The 9,831-nt window shown below is 31.9% G+C and overlaps 1 protein-coding gene across 1 annotated transcript; it reads right to left on the bottom strand.

Annotated features, from left to right (window-relative positions):
• Window positions 1-2,059: 2,059 nt before the first annotated feature.
• On the bottom strand, window positions 2,060-7,730 carry LOC112024932 (protein NRT1/ PTR FAMILY 6.3). The gene is made up of 6 exons (XM_024057584.2): window positions 7,551-7,730; window positions 7,251-7,428; window positions 7,084-7,123; window positions 6,625-7,013; window positions 6,188-6,370; window positions 2,060-3,033 (listed from the first exon to the last, which is right to left on the bottom strand). Exons 1-6 carry the CDS (start codon window positions 7,663-7,665, stop codon window positions 2,175-2,177), a joined length of 1,764 nt encoding a protein of 587 aa, XP_023913352.2. The 5' UTR covers window positions 7,666-7,730; the 3' UTR covers window positions 2,060-2,174.
• Window positions 7,731-9,831: the final 2,101 nt, after the last annotated feature.

Here is a 9,831-nt window from a genome sequence, read left to right on the forward strand (position 1 = left end):
AATAAAAATCAATATTCCATCTAATTAACTCAAGTAATATACTTTCAATTATAATGATTATTAATTATTATCATAAATTTGTGAAGAAGAAATAAATTTTAGTCATAGTTTTTATTGAATATGTAAAAATAAATAAATTAATCAAGTAGCTCTTGAAACAATACTTGAGTTTGTTTGTGAAGAAAATAAACCAAGCTTGCATAAATAATCTAGTTTGGGAATAAGCTCAAGCTTAGCTTGTATTTAAAATAAATTTAAATGAACAATAATGAACTTTAATAGTTTGACTCATTTACAAATGAGGTAAACATGCCTCAACTTGAAAGAAATTAAATTTCCTATCCCCAAGTCAATTTTGAAAAAGTTGATAAAATTAAATTTTTTTATTATTTTATATGACACCATTTTGTCGAGAGACGAGGTGTATTACGATAGAATTAGCTCATTTGTGTTACTATTTAACAACTGAAAATGACCAAAACAAAAGTTTCTAGGAAAAAGTTGATTGTGACACTTAAGTGCAACAATAAGTAAGGTTTTGACAACTTTTGGAATAATAATTTTAGAGGTTACATGTGGTTTCTGCCAAATCATAATTGACAAATCACATATGTGATGTATTTACCAAACTCCCATGGGGCATAATTGCCAACATTCATGCATCAAAACCGATTAGTATTTTAATTTGGTGATAAATAGCGTAATCATCAGAATCGGATGTTATAGGTTGAAACTCTATAAATAAATAAAAATTTTATGCTTATTATTATTATTTATGCTTTCATTGATTGAGGAATCATGGTCTTGATATCATTATCGCAATGTTGATATGTCAAGGCTGGAATGGTCTCAAACTCTCAATCTTGTTCTCAATGCCACATTTTGCTCATCTGAATACCGCATTTTTGGTCTTGACGTCAAGATCAATTTGATATTATTTTTATTATACAAATTCTCGTTAAAAAATATTTTAAATTTAGATTTACATTCATTCTTTTCCTTTGCTACCAAAAATCTATATTTTCTTGACATTTTTGTTTATTCCTGCTTTCCATATTCTTCTTTGTACGTAAAAGGATTAAAAGAACACTTACATAGATGTATTATAAATCAAACGTAACTTATGATACGAAAGGAAGTTGGTTTGTGTTTTAAATTGAATTGTCCCAAATGAAATGTTTACAAAAATTTTATGAGTACATATATAAATTAAGTCAAATATCAACAAATAAATAATATAGAAAATTTATGGACACGTAACACTAGGATACGCAAATGGGCGTGCGGAATTTGGTCACATGACCTATGTATAAAGAAATAACTAACTTAAAAAAAAGAAAAAAAAAAAAAGGCAAACTGTTTTTTTAAAATGATTATGTGATTTTAATAAAAAGAGATTAAATTCTATAAGGATGGGGTGTAAAATCTATGTTTTACACCATCCAATAAGTGATTGCCACATCAGCATTTTACTTAAAATTTATTAAAATTCAATACATCCTACCACACCTAATAACATCTCGATAGATTTCCAATTTGGTTGGATTTATATATAGGTATTAGAATTGATTGAGTGTAATTGTGTTTATTCTTAAATATGTGATAAGATGATATGGCATGTTGGGATTGGAGGGGTAAAACATGGGTTTTACACCCCGTCCTTATAGAATTTAATCTCTTAATAAAATACCAATTCAAATGAACAATCATGATGTTTCAATTATTGAAACTCTCCAATATCTATAAATTAAGAGCCTAAAATACATATAACTAATTTTTAGCTTTTCACTTATTATTCTAATCAGGCACACAATTTAGCAAGAGAACTCTAATTAATAATAATAATTTATTTTCTTCAGAATTGCCGTCTACTATTAATAACTTTGCTGTATCCTAAAAATAACCCAGTAGCTAGAACAAATATTATCCTAAAAATAATGTTAACAAATATCTTCAATCTGGTATTATTTTTCTTATCAGTATGGAGCTGTTTAGTAGAGTGTTTAAACAATATTATACGTATTTCTATACATTTTTTCACTCACTCATATTTTCAAAAAATATAAACAATATTACAACAACAATATTAACAAACGCCCTCTATATCCTAAACAATTTCTTCAACAAAGAGGACTTGCTTTAAGATTAAAACTAACACAAAGTGAGAGAAACCCTTATGCATGGCAACTAAGCTCTTCCAACTCTATCCCCTCCTCAGCAAGCCTCTTGTCCTTGTACACATACCACTTTGCACAAAACAAATATATCACGAAATTCAAAGCACTCAATATTGCCAAAAGCCAGTAAAAATTGTAAAGCTTCCCTTGATTCAGATTATCAGCTAGCCAGGGCCTCTGGTTCCCAGTCACCTTGCGCACTATAGTAACCAGTAAAGAGCTAACGAAAAACCCTAGTGAAAGTGTGCTCAAAAACAGCCCTGTGCTCAAAGTCTTCATCCCCTTTGGACATTCCCGTAGGAAGAAATCAAGCTGTCCTATATAAGTAAAGGCCTCCCCAGATCCCACAAAGAAAAACTGGGGAACTAGCCAGAACACGCTTATCTCGGCCGTTGGATTATTAGCTAAACCGTGTGATTGTGCGGCTTTCAAACGCTTTACTTCAGTGAATCCAGCTGCCACCATTGCAAAGATTGAGAAAACAAGACCAACCCCTATGCGTTGCAATGGTGTAAGACCATGTGGATTTTTAAGCACTTTTCCAGCCGTGGGAACAATGATTCTATCATAAATTGGGACAGTCAAAAGAATGCTACCAACGAAGAAGACAGTTAGGGAAGCTGCGGGGATTTGAAAGGAACCAATGTGGCGGTCCATGGTGGTTGCTTGTGAGACTGAGAATGTGGTCATTTGGACATACACTGTCCAAAACATGATGGTGGTAGCCCAAATGGGTAACATTCTAATGATCAATTTCACTTCTTCAACATCTGTTAGGGTTGATAGATTCCACTTGTTTACTGCAGTGATACCACCGGCCATTTTCGGGTCCTTGATTTCTGCCTTGTCCAAGAAACTGCAGTGTGCATATGCACCATTAGATTTTAAATATATATATATATATATATATATATAAATGATACCATTCAACATTCTTTTCAATTTCTTAGACTCAATGATATCACAAGGAATGCAATTAGTAAACTTTAGTAATATAATAAATGAATGTTTAAATTGCTGTTTTTAAAACTATTATAAATTTTCTATAAAAAAAAAACTATTATAAATTTATAAGCAAAAATTTATAAATAGATATTAATGTGATTGGTAGATTTCAATCATTCAATAAATTAATGTCATTATTTTTTTATTTTTTTATTAATGACATATTAGTTTGTATAACTTATTTATAGTATTTTAATATTACTCTGATTTTATTATTATTTTTTTTTTGTTGGAAAGGAAGCTATAACATATCGTATTAAATATACTTTACAACTAATATTATAATGTGATTGTTGAATTTTAACTATCTAATAAATAAATGTAAAAAATAAAAAAAAAAGTCATGGATATGATCATCCGTCATTTTTTAAGAATTATATAATAAAACTTATAATTACTCTACAAGTAGCATGTCATGATGGTACACCAACCTATAAATTAAATTGCAGTTGCATATACGGATACGAGATTCACATCAGGTGCAATACCTAGGGTATTGCACCTGGTGCAATAGCTTATCAAAGGCTGAGATTGAAAGTTGAAAAAGCAACTTTCAATCTCAACCATTAAATAAAATATATTAAAAAAGAATAAAAAAATTAAAGTTAAAAAGTGAAAAAAGTTAAAAAAATTGTGAAGGAAATTGAGGTATTGCACCAGGTGCAACACCCTAGGTATTGCACCAGGTGCAATACCCTAGGTATTGCACCTGATGCTGATCCTACGGATACGGATCAAAATGAAAATGACATGGCTAGATATGGAATCAAGGACAACTGACAATGTGATTGCGTACTCGTTAAAATGAAAGTAATTTGATTGGTTGGTATTAGCAACCAAAAAAAAAGGTAATTTGCTTTTGTCATTTTGTTTGGCAGATCAAGCCAACATGTGGATCCACGTATATCAAGTATTTGATGCATGTTTTCTTTCTCTCACATGCATCTTATGCATGTTTTTTTTTTCTCACGTGTAAAACTATCTTTATGAAAGAGAAAAAAAATATACATCCGATGTATGGTATATTTTCTCATACTATGAAAGTAGAAAAACCAATTTTTTATTCATTTGAAAAATCTCGTAGAATAAAGACAACAAAGCTAAACCTTTATTATTTAATTAAATCAATACATTTTTATAAAATTGAATCAAAATTATTTATAAATATAAAGAAATTATATATTAAATTAATTTTTTGTACATATAATAAATTTATACGTAGAAAACTAGAAATTAATAAATTACTATTATATATAAATATTTGAGAGACAGACTGCCATATATGCTGCAGGCTGCAGCCATAGCCGCCCCTCGTGATACTATCTTTCGATTCCATTGTAAATCTTAGAGTGGTGCCGTAGATCATCCTCGTTACACACACTTACAGCTCATACTATATAAGTTTTATATAATTATATGGTAAATTTTAGATGCATGATTGACAAGTTTGGGTTTTGATGCAGGATGCTAGGATTATGAAAGATATAAAGAGATAAACACAAATGGGATTATTCAACACCACCCCCCGCCCCCCCCCCCAATGGAAAAATATTGACTTTTGTCCCTGAAGTTTACATAAATTTCATTTCATCCTCAAGCTATGTCAAAAGTTATATTTTTTTTAATAAAAAAATATCTCAAAAGTTTTTTTTATTTAATAATTTTATCTTCATACTTAAACTATTAAAAATATTATCCAATCTCGTTACAATCCATTCAATCTACTTTCTATCTTCTGCATATATAATGGAATGCTTAGATAATATTATTTAATGATTATTTTGTATTGGTTAATACAAGATAGAAGTCACAGAGAGCACTGAATTTATATATATATATATATATATATATAAGAAAAATATGAATTGCTTGATTTGATTGGTCACTTCAAGATCGAACAATTGGCCAAATATATACACTAATTATTAATGTCACTCCACAAAGTAAAAACTATCATTTGGAAAAAAAAAATGTCGTGTATGAAAAAATGTGTCTTTGGAGTAATAGTCTCAATAAGGATGGGACCATCATTGGTAGGGAAGAGGTTCAAAATGTAAGGCCAAGGCTAAGGGAAAGGAAAAACATCCTTGTACACTCGCTTGTATCCATTATTTTACATTAATATCCAGAACTAATGTTAAAATATTCATATTTTAATACATGATCGTGTAAAAAAAAAAAAAAAATGTAAAAAAAGAGTGTAAAAGTATAAAAGCAATGGGAAAATAGGTAATTGAGATCAAAGACCCATTGTAATGCGCATTACTGTTGTTGTCATGTATAACACGACAAAAGAGGCAACTATGGTCTATGATATTATTCAAACCACGTCAGAAAACAATAAACCAATCATTATTTCAAACTACAATTTTGATGAGTACTCACAACATGTCATCTTTTTATTTTGAGATTTACTCATGTATGTCTTTATGGCATATATTAATGGATTATTTAAAAAAAAAATTTATAAAAAAATAATTAATTGTTTTTGACAATTTTTTCAATTTTCTAAAAAATATTTCAAAATAAATGGTTAATATGTGCCTTAAAGGCACATATTAACCAGACCCATGTTAAATTAACTTATATCAAATAACTACTAAATAATGCCACCTAAACATTCTATTATACATGTAGGATAGAAGGTTAATCAGTATACATAGAATCATTAAAATTATTATGTTTTTGACCGTTTAGGAATGGTAAATTAGAACTTTCGATATTTTAGGGACTAGAATCAAAATTAAGGGAAATAATATTACAGATTACCTAAAAGAGTTGTCATCTATTAAGTTTGAAAAACACAATAAAATTTGACAATTTTTTTTGTAGTGTAAAAGATGGCAATGTGTGATGACTGTAAAATTACTTTGGCATATTAATTTATTATCGTAAATCATAATTTATCTCAGCACAAGTTATAGGAAAAAACAGGGGGTGAAAATAACAACACAGTTACTACAGTTAAAAGAGTAGTTGAAAGAATGGTTTGAGAAATCACTCACCGCAGCTGCTTGGTATGGGGCAACCTCTGCTTCTTCTTCCTCTGTCCCTCGTCAATAATGTCCTCATCGTTGAACAACAAAGATGAATCCGAAGGCAGTTCCAAATGCCTCTTCCTGCACGCCGCGACAAACACCGCAACAATCTGCGTAAGCGGGCTACCCACAAGCTTCTTGAACCGGTACCTCCTTGTGCCCGACAAGAACACAACTAAGCCAAGAACGATTCCGCACACGCAAATTCCATAACCCCATTCTCTCCCCAGGTTGTCTTGAATGTACACAAGAATTGTCACAGCGCAAAGTGAGCCTATGCTTATGAAGAAGAAGAACCAACTGAAAAAATTTGTCATTTGGATTTTTTCTTCTTTGTCTGAATCATCAAATTGGTCCGAACCAAAGCCTGACACGCTCGATTTTAGACCAACTTGAACCGGTACCTCCTTGTGCCCGACAAGAACACAACTAAGCCAAGAACGATTCCGCACACGCAAATTCCATAACCCCATTCTCTCCCCAGGTTGTCTTGAATGTACACAAGAATTGTCACAGCGCAAAGTGAGCCTATGCTTATGAAGAAGAAGAACCAACTGAAAAAATTTGTCATTTGGATTTTTTCTTCTTTGTCTGAATCATCAAATTGGTCCGAACCAAAGCCTGACACGCTCGATTTTAGACCACCGGTGCCAAGAGCTGTGAGATATAGTGCCAAATAAAGAACTAGTAGCTGTTTCCCGCTTGCGGGGATGCAAGGTGGTACTGTGTCCGCAGCGCATTTGGGTGGACGGAGGCTTGGGATTACGGTTGAGATTGTCAAAATTGTGACACCCTGATCACCAAAAAGATTCATAAAAAATGACCAATTTTAAATATTCAAGAAGCAAGATCAAGAATCTTACAGTTGCTTGAACGCTGGCGAAGATGGCAATTGTGCGATACCTATTAGGAAAGGAAGCAAATCAAGGAAAAAAAATTGTTAATGGGTTTTAACTGTTAAGCGCAAACCAAGCTTTTTTAAAATGGAAGAATGTATAGAATAGATTGATCAATTTTGAGTATTGTCAACCTGCCAAGAAAGGTGTCGGCTATAAAGCCACCAAGTAAACATAAAATGAAAGAGGTGCCAAGGAAGTTGGTGACTGTGTTGGCAGAGGTAGCATTGCCCAAATGCATGGTAGCAGTCAAATAGGTTACCAGATTGACAGCAATACCCAGCGTTGTTAACCTTTCCATTGCCTCCCCACCTGTGGAAAAATACCCCAAAGAAGAAAGATTAATCATGGATTATTACTATATGCTAGAACTACAAGAGAGAAGGATATAGAATACAAATAAAAATGGGCAGGGGAGGGTGTGTATGTGAGACCTAAAATCATGGCAGCTGCGGTCCAGCCACCGGTTTTAGACCGCTCGGCTGGACGGCCTTTATAATCCCAGGCATCTGGGAGGGTTTTCCCTTGTGTTTTAGGGAGGTCACTCATTGTTGGAGCTGTACTTCAATTTTTCTGTGGAGCGTGAATAATGGTTGAGAAATATGAGACTTAAGGGTGGCAGGAACATGTAAAGGCCTTGTAGCCTATTTATAGAGCTCAAAAACCTTAAATTCAATCAAGAAATTTCATTTTGTCTTGAACTGACACCTGTATGCTTAGCTTGATTCCATACCATATATATATATATATATTTGTTGCTAATGGTGCATTAGAAAAGCCACTAAATATAAGTTTTGAAGAAACTGTGTGCGGTGTGCATTAAATTGGAGACTATATAATAACACTAAAACTAAAAGAAAATAATTTTTTTTCTCAAAATATATATATATATATATATACACACAAGAAAATGAAATACTATTTAAACCATATTTTAATAGTTAAATGACATTTTTTTTTTTTTTTTGCATTTATCAAGAAATTAATATACATAATAATCATTTAACCATTTATGCGGGAAAATTTTCGTAAACATGGCATTTATTAATATTAACAACACATAGAAAACTTATGCAACACACACATATATGTATAATTGAAAATTTATCGAAATTGCTAACACACCTGATTTGCATCTGTTTAGTATGCAGTTTTAAAGATCAATAGTTATGTCATCAATAAATTATTTAAATTGTAAATTTTTGTAGTTTAGAATTATAGCAAAACTTAGATACAATATCTTAGGTATAGTACCTTAGGTATAGGTATAGTACCTTAGGTACTCTTTTTAAAATTAAAACACCTGTCCACTTACTTAATAGTGAGACTATCATTTTCTTCTTTTTTTACTTCTTCTATTTTTCCCCTGTTACAGGAAATTAGGACTAGGAGTTGGAAAATTTTGTCATAGTTCCCGCTGAAAAATAAAGTCAAAGAATTAAAGAGAGGAAAAAATTAAATGAAGATCACAGTTGAAGCAAATTTTGTAACTACCCAATATGTAAGCGGTGCACTATGTCCTGGTGCAATATGTGACTACCCAAGTAATCAGAACAATGCAAACTATATTTTTAGTTTTAAGCAATGCTATAGCTACAACCTATATATATTGGTGCAATATGCAACTTATTAATAATCACTCATCACATTAATAGTATGTAACTTTAATATATATATATATATATATATATATATATAATTTTTCATTTTCTCAAAACATTAGTTACTACAATATATATATATATATATATATATATATATTTGTTGTTAATGATGCATTAGAAAAGCCACTAAATATAAGTTTTGAAGAAACTGTGTGCGGTGTGCATTAAATGGGAAACTATATAATAACACTAAAACTAAAAGAAAATAATTTTTTTTCTCAAAAAAAAAAATATATATATATATATACACACAAGAAAATGAAATACTATTTAAACCATATATTAATAGTTAAATGACATTTTTTTTTTTTTTGCATTTATCAAGAAATTAATATACATAACTGTGGGGGAAAAAGGGCCCGGCCCAACGTAATGGGCCGAAGGCCCATAAGAGGGCTATTTTGCGTCCGAGAAGAGAAAGATGAAGAAGGTAGGACTCGGCTGAAAGTGGGACCCTCAAGATGAAGAATTATCACAGTCCAAAGAGGGCATCTCCTGTCTGAAGAGGTTGTAATCCTCTGACGTGATATCACAGATCAATTGAATGTGAGAAAAGCCAGGATGACCTTCCGAGGACTCCACCTGATCGAGATAAGCTCTGAGCATGCCATGGAACGATAAGGATGGAGAAATATCTAAGGGGAAAGCTGCTGCCACCGTATTTAATGCACTGCAACAGCTTTTCTGGCCGCATTTATGTGGAGAAGACCCCTGAACAGTGCATCCTAACCTAACGCCACTCACACAGAGCTAAAAGAAGATGCCTGACGTGACATGTACTATAGCAAACTCATGGATGAGGAGCACGTGGACGATGGAGATGAGGACAAGAGTGACTATATAAAGAAAAGAAGCTCCTAACAGGGGGGGGGGGGAAGAAACTGGATTGTAACCCTAAGATTGTTATTCATCATAAGAACGAATAGTGTAGCTCTTCGGATTATCAAAATTTACGTGTAAGTTAATGTTAGCTTGTGTTTGAAAGCTGTGATCTGTTGTTATCAACCTCATACTTAATCTAACTCTTTCACCCATACTCTACAAATTAATT

The sequence above is a fragment of the Quercus suber genome, unplaced genomic scaffold (genome assembly GCF_002906115.3).
Source record: "Quercus suber isolate HL8 unplaced genomic scaffold, Cork oak 2.0 scaffold_687, whole genome shotgun sequence".
Taxonomy (NCBI): domain Eukaryota; kingdom Viridiplantae; phylum Streptophyta; class Magnoliopsida; order Fagales; family Fagaceae; genus Quercus; species Quercus suber.

What these genes read in the sequence shown, in the direction of transcription:
- LOC112024932 (XM_024057584.2), bottom strand. Translation starts at nt 7,665, where the DNA reads ATGAGTGACCTCCCTAAAACACAAGGGAAAACCCTCCCAGATGCCTGG. An exon ending in GCCGACACCTTTCTTGGCAG is followed by an intron (nt 7,124 to 7,250) that starts GTTGACAATACT and finishes CTTTCCTAATAG; the next exon opens with GTATCGCACAATTGCCATCT. An exon ending in TTCTTGTCGGGCACAAGGAG is followed by an intron (nt 6,371 to 6,624) that starts GTACCGGTTCAA and finishes GGGCACAAGGAG; the next exon opens with GTACCGGTTCAAGAAGCTTG.